General features: G+C 41.0%; 1 protein-coding gene across 1 annotated transcript; it reads left to right on the top strand.

Moving 5' to 3' along the window:
• Positions 1-6,384: 6,384 nt before the first annotated feature.
• AKAP4 (A-kinase anchoring protein 4) lies at positions 6,385-14,007 on the top strand. The gene is made up of 5 exons (XM_032592015.1): positions 6,385-6,480; positions 7,507-7,557; positions 8,121-8,222; positions 10,717-12,855; positions 13,852-14,007. The coding sequence occupies exons 1-5, from the start codon at positions 6,385-6,387 to the stop codon at positions 14,005-14,007; spliced, it is 2,544 nt and encodes an 847-aa protein (XP_032447906.1).
• The last annotated feature ends 2,064 nt before the right edge of the window (positions 14,008-16,071 follow it).

Here is a 16,071-nt window from a genome sequence, read left to right as displayed (position 1 = left end):
GGGCAAATTTTCAGGCCCCACTCCAGACCTGCAGAATTAAAACCTCTGGGACAGAGCCCAACTAGCTTCACAAGTCCTACAGGTGATTCTGAGCCGCACTAAAGTCTGAGAGTTACTTCTCTAAGAAGTATACTGCCCACTGAAATATTATTACAGATTCCCAGGACTCCGTGGCTTCTGAATTGTTTGCTACCTGAAATTCTAACACCATCGTTTGTTCCCCGAGCCCAGCCATGGGCTGTATTGCAGCGAATACAATGAGAGATGGGAAAAACTGGCTGCCTGCCCGGCTTTTGAAGCAGGTGATACAGGAATAGAAAAAGTTAATTAACTCTACAAGGCCAGATCTAGTAAATGTCAGATGAATTATACAGACAAGAAGCAAATGTTCTAGGAAATCAGAGGAGGGAAAATTCCCAATTATAAGAGGGAGGAGCCTGACCAGAAATGGCAACTGTCAAGCCAAGCCCACCTTTCACAAATAGCTATTAAGTCATTATCTACAACAAGGCCACAGAACAGACCTTCGCTGCCTAATTAAGCCTCTGCCTAAAAGGAAACCCCAACATATCTAAGAACCTTCTTTTCTTTAACAGCTTCCCTCTGGAATAAAAAAAGAGAGAGAGAGAATATTTATAGCATTTTAAAGTCCTTTATTTTCTCCCTCCACTACTTCAATCACTCATAGGAAAGGCCAGGTATACCCAGTACAGATATAACATAAATACTTGACAGAAGTAATTATCCAGCACCGGTGCTGAGATGTTCAGAATAGCTATCTAATATTTCACTGTAGCATGGTTGTGAGAAGCTGCTGTAAATGACAGTGTGTATTCTCATGTCTGAAAAATAATTCAGGAGAACAGGAGTTACATTTATATTGCTCCACAATAAAGAATGTCTGTAAATCACTGGTATCACTGCACATTTTCCAAATGGTCACAGTGCCATCTCATAAACTAAATTAGGTAGCCTAATCTGAGACTGGAAGATACTTAGTGAGGCTAACAGGCAGACAGTGATTTCATGAAGGCTAATAGTTCAGCTCATTTAAATTTCATTTTGCCATTATTCAGAACAGTGACAAACACAGGTCCCATTTTTACTATCTTAATAGCTCTTTCAAAACAAATGTACACTTAAAGCATATTTAAAGTGTTGATTTCTACAATTATTCACAAGTTTGTGTGGAAGAGATGTTTGGTTAGAATAAACAAAGTTAGAAAATGGATGATGATGGTTTAAAAAAAAAAGACAATCAAAGCTTTTCTATGTTCGGCTCCTAAAGGCTGATCTAAGTGTATGCCTTGTACCTTACAAATATTGACACACTGACACACCATATTCCTTCTTCTGACTCTTTGAACATCCCTTCTACCCCACCCATCTGTTGCCATCTCTAGTCAGTATACACTGGTCTGAGAATCTCAGGAGCTTAAGAGAAAGAAGAGGCAGAGGACATACCATAACCTATGACTGAGCCTCCTTACATTTTTGTTGTTGGTTTCCCATCCAAATGCTGCTCTTGTTTGCTCCTGGGTAGCCTCCAGGATGACAGGATTGGGGCGCTGTGGGACAGGGCTCTAATCATCCATAATAGTTCTCTTTTTGTCATTCAGGAGATTTAGTAAGACATTTTCCAGGCCCAGATCACAGTTGTTCCCTTCTGGGCTGAGAGACATAGAGGTTTTTGGGGCGAGGGTTTTTTTGTTTTTTTAATCTTAGGGATATACATTCTTGTGCTTGGAGAATAAATACACAGTTTTATTCTTTGCTTCTTATTCCACAGACATGAGCCAGACACAGGAGCTCCAACTTTTTCTTTAATAATCAAAAGTCTTGACAAAAAAAAATGATACAGGGAAAACAAGTCTTGTACTGTGGATTTAATTCATCACCACTGACTTACAAAGACTCCCTCCTTGACCAAAATGTATTTTTAATAAAAATTGTATATATTTAAAGTATACAACCTGATGACTTGATATAGTCAGGCCCCTACGAAATTTCTTCTCAACTAGGCCTCAACCATAGCTGATAAGAACTGCAACTTTGGGTACAAACAGTATCATCCATTCCATACATTAAGAAACTTGAACAAACACTAACATACTTTCTATCAGCTCAAGGCCACATCCCTAGGATGATGACCCCAGCATCCTTAAAAGACCTGCCTAAGGAAGTTCAACACTTCCAGAAGAATTTACTGTTTGTTTCAGCCAAAACCTGATTATAGGCCCCTGACCTCCCTTTTCTTAGAGAATTTCTTTAGAAAACCTATCATTGTAAATCCTTTCTCTGTTACTTTGAGATATATCTTCTACAACCCAGAAATATTTTTCTCAAGGACCTAGGAGCCATCCCTTTGAAAGGTAATTATCAAGAAAAATAGGACCCCTGTCTCCTAATCTCTGTGAAAGGATAGGAGCCTAACTTCGATAAGAACCAGTTAGCAAACACAGTTGCCCTAATCATATTAATCACCCACACACACACACACACGCTTCCCTCAGCATTTTTTCCTTTAGCACACCCCAACATTTAAAAAGCCTTCTGCCTCTGGGGCGCCTGGGTGGCGCAGTCGGTTAAGCGTCCGACTTCAGCCAGGTCACGATCTCGCGGTCCGTGAGTTCGAGCCCCGCGTCAGGCTCTGGGCTGATGGCTCGGAGCCTGGAGCCTGTTTCCCATTCTGTGTCTCCCTCTCTCTCTGGCCCTCCCCCGTTCATGCTCTGTCTCTCTCTCTCTGTCCCAAAAATAAATAAATGTTGAAAAAAAAATTAAAAAAAAAAAATAAATAAAAATAAAAAGCCTTCTGCCTCTTGTTTCAGTGGAGTTGAGCTCTGTTCATTGGAAGATTCTATTCCTTACTGCAGTAGTCTGAATAAAATCTGTCTTGCCACTTTTAACAAATGTCCAGTTCTGTTTCTTTTTGATGTCATAAACTAACAAGATTGAAATTGTACATCAGGGTTAGGCAAGACATGCAGTCTCAGGGGTAACAAGAAGAAATGGAAGTAGAATCAAGAATACAAAACTCTATTATTTAGGGGATCATCTCGACTTATAATTAGTTCAGATGCATTTATTCACATGTATGAGGTTAAAGTGGAAACCTTGGAGGAAGGAGAGGAAAAAAGATGAGACTTGGGCACAGTGTGAGCCATTTGGTTATGGACTAATGTTGTGAAACTGAGGCTAACCTAAAGGCACCTCAAAGTCTAATGGATAATCCTTTAAAGAATATGGTAGCCAGAAATCCAGCACGGGCCATATAATGAAAAAGAGTAAGTGGGGCTCAGGTCCTTTCATAACTTAAAAAGTCTGTGCAAGGCTGACCCTGTCCTAAGTAGACTAGCCTTTCTTTCTTAGAAAATTATGTCTCATGATGAAGGTTAGAGTTTGCTAGACATGCATAATCTTAAGAATAAAGCTCCCATTTTTGTGCTGTCACTGTTCTCCATAGAAACAGTTATGTCATTAAGTAGGAGTTCTGGGGCCAGCTGGTGGGGAAGGCTTTAGGAGAGTATGGAGGGTTGAGGAAAGAAGCAACATCCTGTGTCAGACTAGAAGGGTCATCACAGCATCCAAATTAACAAGAAAAAAATCATCCCAAGGTCCTGTGAAACAGCCTACTCTGATACTACCAAGGTAGGGGCATTTTCTAACTTCTCCTTGTTTTAATATAATTTATTGTCAAATTGGCTAACATACAGTGTATACTCTTGGCTTTTGGGGTAGATTCTTGTGGTTCATCGCTTACATACAACACCTAGCACTCATCCCAACAAGTGCCATCCTCAATGCCCATAACCCATTTTTCCCTCTGACTTCTTTTTGACTAGCTAAGGGGGTGTCTTCGTGGTGAGGTGAAATCACAGAAGCTATTAAAGCAACCTCCAACTTTCTATTTTCATACTTTTATTCAGGATATCCGGAAAGGACTTCAACATTTTTTGTTTCTACATAAATCCAAAGATCTCTTGCTACATAACTCTGAATCTCTAGTGGGAAACCCAAAGAGAAATAAGCTAAGATGTGAAAATTAATAGTTTTTTATTCATTAAGGCTGGTGGCAATTCTCTATGTGAAAAATACAGACCCCCACCAAACGGGTAACTAATATGATTAGATTGTTCTGGAAACAAGAAGAGGAAAGAGAATGGAAGTCTCAAGGGATTGTGAGCTGGACAAAATGTGAAATAAATATGTGTACCTTCCTAGAGAGAACAGAAAAGGGTTGTTGTACAGCAGACAACCTGATGTGCTTTTGATGTGAAGGGCTACTGAGTTTGCCAGATTGCCACACCTTTGCTGAGGTTGCTAGTCTCAGGCATTGTGACCCAACCAATTATGTTGTCACACCCCCCGGGTCAAAGGCAGCAGGGAAAAGCCTGGCCCATCAGTCTCATCCAACAGCTGACTGGGGTGGCAGCCAGCCGCAAGTGCCCAAGAACTTGGCACTGCCCACTTCCATCTAAAGGGGCACATCTCCCTTCTGGGTGGCACAATTTCAGCGAAAAGCCTAAAATAACTTCATTATCAAGGTAATGAGTTCACAAATTTTATTTTTTTACAATTCTTTTGGATTTGGACTAAGGCTATATCCAAATCATATGAGGGACCTCTATGACTTTCCTTCTTTTTTCCTATGCTAGTGATCTCTAGTTTTTTTAAAAAAGAAACTCCCTCTTATGAGTGGGTATGGGAAGCCCTTTCCTAAAACTTTTTCAGGGGTGTGTAGACATTCTTGAAGTGAGAGCCCAAAAAGATCTGGGGGCGGGCAGTTGGGAATGGCAAAGGGTAGAAATGCAGTATCCTGTGAAAAGATAACCATCAGAGGATAGCTGTTATAAAAATGTTGAGAGAGGGAGAGGGAAGGAAGGAGGAAAGAGGAGGGCAAGGGAGGGAGGGAAGAAGGAGAGAGGAGGGCAGGAGAGAGAGGGGAGGGAGGGAAGAGAGGGGATGGCAGGGGAGGGAGGGAGGGAAGGAGAGAGGAGAGGAGGGAAGGAGAGAGGAAGGGAGGAGAGGGAAGGACAAAGGAGGGGAGGGAAGGAGAGAGGAGGGGAGGGAAGGAGATCCTTTTCTTTCCCTTTTTTCTCCCTTCCTCTTCTTTCCTTTTTGGTTCCCTCTTTCTCTCTCTCTTCCCTCCTTCTTCCTCTTTCTCTCCCTCCCTCTGCTTTTCGCCTCTTCCTCGCGGGGGCTTCTTGTCTCGTTAAAGGGTCTAAGTTTTTAAGGGAGTTGGGGAAAAGGAATTCAACTGCCCTCTAATAACTTGGCAAAAAGGCTTGTCCTGTTACATTTTAAAAAGAAATCAAATTCAAGCTCCAGAAACCAAAACAATTCTACTGAGCTCTTAACGTGTCTTCCTGAACATAGATCTGAGGTCTTACATAGCAAAAATCAATCAGTGGCCTCTGCCATTTCCTTTTTACTTTTAGTTCCAGGCCAGGGTGGGAGGTGGTGGGGGGTGGGGGGTTGGAAGAAGTTGGCAGAGATTCCTTTTTCTTTCAAAAATAAAATTAAACTTGGTCTATGGGATCAGGGTCTGGTCTTCCCTCAGACATCTGTCTTTTGGTTATATTTACAGTTATTAGGCAGTTTTCTCAGCATTCATAAACTTGTTTTATGTTGGAATCTTCTATGTTGTTTTGATTAAAAGAGCTATTTATTTACTCTACTGGTGTTGACCCTAGTCTTTTCCAATGGCCCTATGTAATAAGTATTACAGCTATTTACCTAATTTCATTTTCTTTGATGTAATGAGAAAGACTCTGGTTGAACTGGAGTTAGCTAAAATTCAGTTAAAGAGGATGAGATGAGCTTTATTCTTTGAGGTAACCTAGAGTGGGTAAACAGAAGTGGAAACACATGAGATCTAGTAGAGTTGGGTAGAAGTAAATCATTAAATTTAATTCCTACAGTCCCTAGACCTCCTTTAAATTTGCTTCTCAGCCTGCCATTTTTCCTGACTTGTTTCTCACAAATTAATATGATACTCCCATGATTCCAAATACTTGACGTGGGAAGTCTAAATTAAAGGAGACTATGGACTGTGCTAAATGATCCTGATTATCAAGTTCAAACATTTCATAGTTCCTTCCCCCATTGCTCACCCTTCCAGTTCCTAGTCTAAACCTAATTGAAACATACAGATGGGTTTCAGGAAGCCCCTCAGAGATTCTTACCCAAACTCAGCCAGTTTCTAAAAGCATATATATAGTTATATAGTTATATAGCTTAGATAGTTATATAGTTATATATGGCTTTTAGAAACTGGCTGAGTATATATATATATATATATATATATATATGTATATATATATATAGTTATATATATATAGTTATATAGTTATATATTCAGATTTCTTTCCTTTCTCTTTATAGATGTCTGATGATATTGACTGGTTACATAGCCGCAGGGGCGTGTGCAAGGTTGATCTCTACAGCCCAAAAGGACAGCAAGATCAGGACCGGAAAGTCGTAAGTATAAAATTACCCCTACCAAGGAGTGGAAAGGATCAGTGTAGGAATATAGATAAATTGGAGCCCAGGATAGACTAATGGAGAGTGATACTGTGATGTCTCCAAGCAACCAAGCTCAATGACACAAGGACAAAGGGAGAGTCAGGAACAGGAGTGATGTAAAGGACCTGGGGCAGGAAGGTTAGGGGGGAGTTTGAGGGGGAGGGAGAAGTGGTGGTTGCCTAGTTACCAGCCCTTATTACCTAACACTTCTGAAGTCACAATGTCATCTAGCTACCAGTCAGTTACACTAAAGTGGGACTCCCTCAGGAGGGCAAAATACTTCATGCTCTGTTTCCCAAACTTCAAGTGATTTGCATAGTACTTCACATTTTTTTATCTTGTTCCAGCACCACTCATACTATTATTTACTTAATACATATTTCTGCTATGTTTTTAAAAATGAATTTAAAATTCAAATACATTTAAAAATCACCATCACCCTAAGCATTATTGTCTGTAATACCACAGGTTTGATGTTTTAGTATGTATTTTCCAAATAAACAACAGCAAGTACACCTATTACATACAAACATCTATTTACGTACCACCTAAAATATTCTATATCATCAGTAGTAAAAATACCACATTTGGGGAACACTATAGCAGAAAGTGCTGTAAACTGGGAATCAATTAGAATCAACTTCTAATGAAAGTTCCACCTTTGAGTTTGTGTCGGTTGGGCAAGCCACCTCTCTTCTCAGTTTTCTTAATAAATGTGGATATTATATTTTGGGCTTCTGTCTGACAGGTAGGTATTCTCATTTATAAACTACAGGAATGCTTAGATTCTGTCTGCCTAATAATAATCATATTAATATCTATTGAGTACTTACTGTGTACCGTCACTCTGCTAAAAGCTTTACATTCAGTATCTTAATTAGTCCTCACAAGAATCCTATAAGGTAAGTGCTATTGTCATCTCTCAGAAAGAAATTACAGTCTTTAGAGTTTTTCTAAATTCACCCTCCTAATTTGATACAGATATGCTTTGTCGATGTGTCTACCTTGAATGTGGAAGGTAAAGATTCTAAGGTGGGTATTCTCTGCTCCCCTCCCTTGGAATGGGTGGGAAACTGCTGAGTGGGTTTTATCAGCCACGGCATGAGAAAAGCGAAAGGCTGTAGCAGAGTGTGGAAAGGTGGAGGAGATTCAAATGGAAGGTCATTGTTCTTGTGAGCTCAGGATCCCTGGTTCAGAATTTACTGTCACTCTAGATACCAAATCTCATTTTAGAAGCCACTTAAGTTGTTGGTAGGGCTGAAAGAATTAACACATGGAAAATAGCATGTCAGAGAAGCAAAATTTAAAAAAAAAAAAACCTGTCCAAAAGTTTGATGATTAACAGAATATGATTCCTGAGACTGACAGCTTTGTGAATACCTTCTCTGGGGCTTGGGAAAGAGGAGTAGTAATTTGTGGAGGGAACTTTATCATTCTTCAAAGACTAGAGAGCACTACAGTCCTACCTCTCCTTCAGAAAGAAAAGCATAATAGGAGACATAACATTCATACTTTGAAGTGGTAGCCTAGGAGGGCAGCCTAGAGAAGTCTCAAAAACCAACTGTTCATAAAAATCTTATCCCTTAATTCCATAGGATACTGCTGGTTCCAGTTCAGAAGGTGACTTAAACCTGGGGAATCTAGAAGAAAAAGAGATTATTGTCATCAAGGACACTGAGAAGCAAGACCAGTCTAAGGTATACTTAGTCTCTGAGCTCACCCTTTCTAATTCTTAGACCTGAATGCTGAGTCTGAGGACTCTGGTTCACAGATAGTAAGAGAATTATTGTCAAACATGCCCATAAATTTGAATACTATGACATTCTAGAGAACACAGTCTTAAGTTCAGAGTAACGGTAAGTTCAATGCTCAGGTATCTAACAATGGCACTAATCACAAAAGCTCATAATGCCCTTTCCTGATTTCAGGTACATACTCCAAACATAACTTTGCTATTCTTATCCTAATTAGGATGTGGGCTTATAAGCAAGATCCTTTGCATTATTGTTTGCTGGATTGTAATAGACTTGTGTGCCACACATTGCCCAAAGACCAAGAAGGAAGAATGAGGATATGGAGCAGAGAGAATCCACAACAGCCAAGAACTGTAGTTGCCTGGTTCCTACCCTGTTGTCCAAGAGATTACCTAGGCTATTGGATAGCATAAAGTTAGAAACAATTAGAATTGTATGCCCCTGTCACATATAGAATCCTTTTGTTTTTGTGTAAGGATTATATCTGTTGGGCCTCTGGTTTGGGGTAGGCATTAGAGTACATGACAAGTCATCCCCACAGTCCTACAAGCTCAGAGCATCTGGTATTGGCACAGGATATTTGGCTTTAGTGCAAAACAGTCAAATATTTCTTGTTCTATGTTCCTAGGCTCATGTTATAATGAGAAACATCATTTCTGGCCCCAGGCACCTTTTGAATGATGAGTGTAACCCCTAAGGAAAGAAAAGCCAGTTGCAAAATATTCTCTAAATAGTTTTGAGTTCAGTTGGGTGTGGCCAACTCAATTTTGGAGCCTCAAGAAAGGGATAAATTATACCTGGTGTTTATTTTTAAAAGAGCAGCCCATATTTCCTACACACAAGGCAGATACCCTTGATTGTATCAAGCCCATTTGCAAAAAGTTGAACTTATCATGACCTCACGTTTCCAGGAATTCCATGAAAAGACAGATGAAGCAATCAAAGGGGCAAAGAGGGCCATGGCACTTAGCACTGAGTAGAAAAAGTATATAATACATATACACATACCCAGACATGGGCATACACAGTCACAAGCATATAAATCTACACAAAGTGACATATACATTGATACATGCATCTATATACATTAACAAAAATGAATTTATACAAGCAATGACATATTCATGCCTGGCTACCTGTGACATTGACAAACACACATAAGCACTAATCTAACAAATTTATGTATTTGACCTATTCATAAACAGTGACTTACACACATACACAAAAATATACAGTCATACAGAGTCAGATACCTTGACACGCCCACATGTGACACACATAAACATCCACATATATATATATCCATGCACACTATGCATAAACATATACTCACACACATTAACACCCATAACCCTTGATCAAAACATTGGTGACCATACAGACTCAGGTATAAGCATACACACCTATAAATATACTTCATGTTGATACACACCCATACAAACTTAAACAAAATGATACATAGTCACTAACTCTCTTTGAATGCATTGATACACACATCCATACAAATGAAATAACATCCCCACTCATGTATTCACACACAAACGCAAATGCAAGGGTGTGTGTACTAATACACACTCTCACGCACTGACCTAGCATATAAATAGAGCATAAGTGATACCCAATTTATTGACAGACTACATAGTCATTATTCAATCACCTATTTCCACACAGTCATATTTTAACATACACATCTATTAATATAGTATGCATTAATTATACATGGATATATTAATGAGTGTGTATGTTACTATGTGAATGTATGCAGCAATATACACAAATGCATTTATGGCTGCATGATACATGCTACTGGATTTATATCATAAATATATGCATATCATTCAAATTGGCACTTGCTTATTTACATATTCTCAGATACACTGACATACACACTCTCATGTTTACATTCCCACACATGTACAACATATACACAGTAACATGCACATGTGGCAGTGGGTATCGATGTCAACATATTACACATCCTTATACCTACTCAAACATGTACACTGACATACACATATACACACACATATACACACGCACATCTTCACACACAATACAGTCTGACACATTCTCACATCTATTGAGATGTTCACACTTATGAATTGCTATATTAATATGCATATGCACACAATGGATACATGGATACATTTTTGACACATATTGAGATAAGCACACATACACAGATGAAATTGGGAACAGATGAAATTGCTAACACTCAGGTGTAGTTAAGTGTACCAATGTATATACTCTGATCTTTTGTGGCTGCCACTTGTGTTTGAACATGTATTAATGGTTATAATTGTATGTTAAGTTCCCATGCAAATTCTGAAGGCCAAATCCCTAATCTGTGTGGTTTAGAAGATATATCTTCTAAATAAAATGAGCGAAAGAAGTACCCTACCCAAACTCTTATGGATAGGTGTTCTTCCTTTTTTAGATGGAGGGATCTGTGTGTCTTTTCAAACAAGCTCCCTCTGATCCCATAAGTGTCCTCAATTGGCTTCTGAATGACCTCCAGAAGTATGCCTTGGGCTTCCAGCATGCACTGAGCCCCTCAGCCTCTAGCTGTAAACACAAAGTAGGAGAAACAGAAGACAAAAATCACAAATTACCCTCTGAGAACTGCTACAGCATCTATGCCGACCAACTAAACATAGATTATTTGGCCAACGGACCTCAACGGCTATGTCTAGAAACTACAGCAGCCAAAAACACCAACAATAACCAGAGTCCTTCCACTCCTCCAGCCAAATATCCTAGCAATCAGAGGGCAGTTATTTCCCCTGATGGTGAATGTTGTATGGATGACCTTTCCTTCTATGTCAACCGACTATCTTCTCTGGTAATCCAGATGGCTCGTAAGGAAATCAAGGAGAGGTTGGAAGGTGGAAGCAAGTGCCTTCATCATTCTATCTATTCATCCCCTAGGGAAAAGGGGAAAAACAGCCCTCAAAGTGCTGTGAGGAAGATCGCTTCTGAAATGGCCCATGATGCTGTGGAACTGACTTCTGAAGAAATGCGGGGTACTGGGGAGGAGTGCAGGGAAGGTGGCCGGAAAACCTTTCTGTATAGTGAATTGTCCAACAAGAACAAGGGTTGTGACAAACAGATGTGTCAAAGAGACAGCAAAGAATTTGCAGATTCTATCAGCAAAGGGCTCATGGTTTATGCAAATCAGGTGGCATCTGACATGATCGTCTCTGTTATGAAGACCTTGAAAATACATAGCTCTGGGAAGCAAGTTCCAGCCTGTGTGGTCCTGAAGAGGGTGTTGTTAAAACACACCAAGGAAATTGTGTCTGATTTGATTGATTCCTGCATGAAGAACCTGCATAATATCACTGGGGTCCTGATGACTGACTCAGACTTTGTCTCAGCAGTCAAGAGGAATCTGTTCAACCACGGAAAACAAAATGCTGCAGATATCATGGAAGCCATGCTGAAGCGTCTGGTCAGTGCTCTTCTTGGGGAGAAGAAGGAGACTAAATCACAGAGTCTGTCGTACGCATCCTTGAAAGCTGCGTCCCATGATACCAAATGCAAAAACCAAAGTCTTGAATTCTCAGCTATGAAAGCTGAGATGAAGGGGAAGGACAAAGGCAAGATGAAACCAGAGCAGTGCAAGTCATTGACCAGTGCCGAGAAAGTCGGTGAACACATCCTCAAGGAGGGCCTGACCATGTGGAACCAAAAACAAGGAAACCAAGGCAAGATGCCTGGCAAAGCATGTGCCAATATGGAGGAAAAGAGAGAAAAGATCAGCCCTTCCACAGATTCGCTGGCAAAGGACTTGATTGTGTCTGCCCTTATGTTGATCCAGTACCATCTGACCCAGCAGGCCAAAGGCACAGATGCATTAGAAGACGAGTGTCCTAGTTCCACCATGGGCTATATGACTCAGAATGCCCAATATGAAAAGTGTGCAAGTGGCCAAAGTGCCAAGGCACTTTCAATGAAACGTCTAGAATCTCATGAAGCTCCTGGACCATCCACCTCTCTAAAGGAAAATCAACAGCTGGACTCCCAGAAGCTCGATATGTCAAACATTGTTCTAATGCTGATCCAGAAACTGCTTAGTGAGAGCCCCTTCAACTGTGATGACCCATGTGAAGGTGAGAACAAGCGTTCTGAGCCCAGAACAAGCAAAGCCATTTCCATGTCCAAGAGACCTGACAGACGGGAAGAAAAATACCAGGACAATCAAGAACTTGACTCTACCACTGGCATGAAGCAAGTGAACCACCAATTTATAGATCAACTGGTAGAATCTGTGATGAAGTTGTGCCTTATCATGGCTAAGTATAGTAATAACAGGGCAGCCCTTGCTGAGTTGGAAGAACAAGCAGCCTTGGCAAACAACCCCAATTACCAGGTTGGTGGCTCCAGATATAGTCATGATGGTGCGATGCCACAGACCCATCAACACTCAACTGGGCCTGAAGTCATAGTTAATAATCAGTGCTCAACCAGTAACTTGCATAAACAGCTCCAGGCTGTCCTGCAGTGGATCGCAGCCTCCCAATTTAACGTGCCCATGCTGTACTTCATGGGAGATGATGATGGACAACTGGAGAAGGTAAGCAATGCAACAGACACAAGAAGAAAAGAGGGTTGGGATTGGCAGGGGCAGGGAGGCAGCATTGTACTTAGAACCCAAGAGCAGCCCAATTTTTTTCCAAGCCTGTTCTTTACTGTGCACTTCATGAATTACTTTCATTTTGTAAAAAGACAGAAGTGGTGAATCATTAAGTGGGGCTCTGGATATCTCAAGGCCTGTGCACTTCCACCAAGAGGAGGAGAGTAAAATTAGCTCATTTTATCAGTGATCCTTTCAACAAACTATTTGGTAACACATCAGGGAACAATTTTTGAGTCATGTTTTGAGTTTGAAGGCCCTCAAAGGATTAGAGACAGAAAAAAAAAGAAAAAGGGAGCTACGGAGCTCCTTCCCAAACTCACGGGTCCTGCATGTGTCCCAAGAGTACTTGCCTCCTTAAATTTTTTGCCCTAGGCACCTCACTTACTTCATCCTAGTCTTGGTCTTGCCTTCCAGTCTCACAGAAGCCAGCATTCATACACATACTGCTTCTCTCTCCTCTCTCTCTCTCTCTCTCTCTCACACACACACACACACACACATCTCACAGCTGTGTTTCCTACATTAGATGGGCTCAAGAGAAATAAAACACTGAACCAAAATTATTTTCAGTCCAAGACCAGGAGATTGTCTCTACTTCCAATCACATACTTTTTCAGGGAAGCTGGGGAATGGCAACCCCTAACACTGACCTAGCAATCATCACAGACTAATTGAAGGATCTAGCACCTATCAGAAGTATTTGGTGAACACAATTGATTCCAGAGTTTGTTTTCTGAAGCTCAAAAAGAAAGTCCTGTGGCATTTTTATCTATGTCATTAGAGGAGGGCTGAGGTAAAAGGAAAGCCATGTCAGAAGCCTCCAGTCCTGCATCTGTGCCAGACTTTAATCCTAGAACCATGGCTCACTTTATCCATCTAGGTCCCTTCTCCAAAAGCATCATGTGACTCAAGCTACCTCTGCTCTCTCCACAGCTTCCCGAAGTTTCAGCTAAGGCAGCAGAGAAGGGGTACAGTGTAGGAGATCTTCTTCACGAGGTCATGAAGTTTGCCAAGGAACGACAACTGGATGAAGCCGTGGGAAACATGGCTAAGAAACAACTGCTAGACTGGTTGCTCACTAAACTGTGAGCTAACAACTCCTTTGACTCCTCTCCTTTACTCCCCTAGCAGCATTCCATCCCAGCCTGAACATCCCCACCATCAGGCCAGTGAACTGCACACCACATGATTGTATTTCCTAATACATCTGAGCAGTTGGACTGTGCAAATACAGGGTGTCCAAAAGCTGGGCAATAACATGAATAAAAAAAATTTTTTAAAAAAAGTGTAATTGTTTTCTTGATCAGATAGACCTGATGCAAGGTAGGAGAATGGGTTTAATTCCAAGGACCTGGTGATACAGTGTTGAACATGTGTCCAGATCTCACCCTGGCTTCTTTTCTGAGCACCCAAGACACAGGACTATAACATATGTCCCAAGTCCCCAAGTAATCTGGTTTGTCCAAATCTCAATATACAATCTCTTTAGAGTTTCCTCACCTGTGGTCTCCCTATTTCTCTCAGAATTTCATACCTAACTTGATAATTCCTCTTCTAATCCCAAGGATGCAACCTTCTTGGGTTTTGTTAAGATTTTGAAGATGGGCTATCTTACATGAAATCTAACTGAAAAAAGAAAGTATATTACCCATGGACATTGCTCCCCCTTGCCTCACACACACCCTCACTGTTTACTGTACATGGATAGATACTATCCAGAACTACAATGGGATCTGATCCTCCCCTACATGTGAATAAAGCTTTCTTAGAAGTCATTTACTTCAATTGATGAGATTTCCTGGTCTTCCATCAGTCTGAGAGAAAATCTTTCTGAGAATAAAGCTACAGGATGGTAAATTCATAGCCACCCTATGTGAATCCCAACGTCTCTTTTGAGACGAGTGCTAAATCCTCAGATTGGTTGCATGCTTTTCAGAGGTCAGTCATAATGCTAGAATTCATTACAAGTAAGATCAAGACGGGTTTCGGCTCTGTGGTCCCCTGTTAGCTAGTTTGCTGTGGCACACTCTGGTGCCTTTGAGATGCTGTGGCTTACTTACAAGTGCAGGATGTGACATCCTTCTGGATTCAGAAGTCAATACTTTTGCCTCTTACTAGTCACATGGCTTTATAGAGTCACCTAGACCCAGCTTGTTTATCTGTAAAGTATGGCTAAAAATTACCTTCACTGTTTAGGGGTTCAAGTAGAGAAATGGATGGGAAGATACTTTGCACAGGAGAATCTTGTTACAAGTGTAGCTATATGAAGGAAGCTGTACCCTGCAAAGCCCATCTAACACAGTTTCAAGTGCTATTGATATGCTTTCAAACTGAAAGCAAGGTTCTCTGCTTTCAGAGAGACCCACAGAGGCACTTTTTGGGGGAGGTAAGAGGCACAGAGGCAAACATTGCCAACTTCTCCACAGTGTTTGGACCAGATAGAAGTAAAGGCAGGCCTCTTCAAAGCAGGACTTTTGAAACTCCCCAATTCATATGAAAGCTAATAAAACCTTTTCCAGTCACACCCACCCCATGAAAAAGCTTTGGAGTTGAGCTACCACAGATCCTTCTCCTCCTTGAAGAAAATCCTTAATAAACAAATCCTGGGACCAGGGCTGGATTTCTGATGACTCAATCCTCCTTGAGCACAGCTGGGTCCTATAGTAGTTTACTTCCTTGATTAGCTTGGCTCTTGCTCCTGATTTTTATTATGAGCCTGCCTTGGGGATTCCTTGGAACATGGAAATAGAGCAAAGGAAGTTATATGTTCTGCTAAATGAGGGGAGTTGGGGCAAACAGTCTCTAAGGACCCTTCCAGTTCTGACATTTGAGGATTCTAAGAAAGTGTTTCTCTTCCATAATATCTCAAGGAAACTTGTGTGGATGAGGTAAGATTAGGGTGAGGAAACTTGATTTTTGCCAGAGCTGACAGACTCCAGCAGAAAGAAATGCTTTGGACCACAGAGGGCCCTGACAAGGGTCTGGAGGAGTTCAACAGTCCTTGGGATTTATTCCTGGAGGGTGAGGCCCTGGCCTTTCACCTCTAAATGGAGAAGTGATCCCAGGCACCCTATTGGCAATGTGGCCATGCTCAATGGCAGCAGTTGAAAATAGACAAGGACTTTGGCTGAGCAGAGAGCCCCACATGTAGTA

The sequence above is a fragment of the Lynx canadensis genome, chromosome X, assembly GCF_007474595.2.
Source record: "Lynx canadensis isolate LIC74 chromosome X, mLynCan4.pri.v2, whole genome shotgun sequence".
Classification (NCBI taxonomy): Eukaryota; Metazoa; Chordata; class Mammalia; order Carnivora; family Felidae; genus Lynx; species Lynx canadensis.
The sequence above is the reverse complement of the archived record's forward strand: the minus strand, read 5'-3'. Positions and strand labels throughout refer to the sequence as shown.

Coding starts and splice junctions, on each gene's coding strand:
- AKAP4 (XM_032592015.1), top strand. CDS start 6,385: ATGTCTGATGATATTGACTGGTTACATAGCCGCAGGGGCGTGTGCAAG. Junction 7,558..8,120: donor TGGAAGGTAAAGATTCTAAG/GTGGGTATTCTC, acceptor TTAATTCCATAG/GATACTGCTGGTTCCAGTTC. Junction 8,223..10,716: donor AGAAGCAAGACCAGTCTAAG/GTATACTTAGTC, acceptor TTCCTTTTTTAG/ATGGAGGGATCTGTGTGTCT.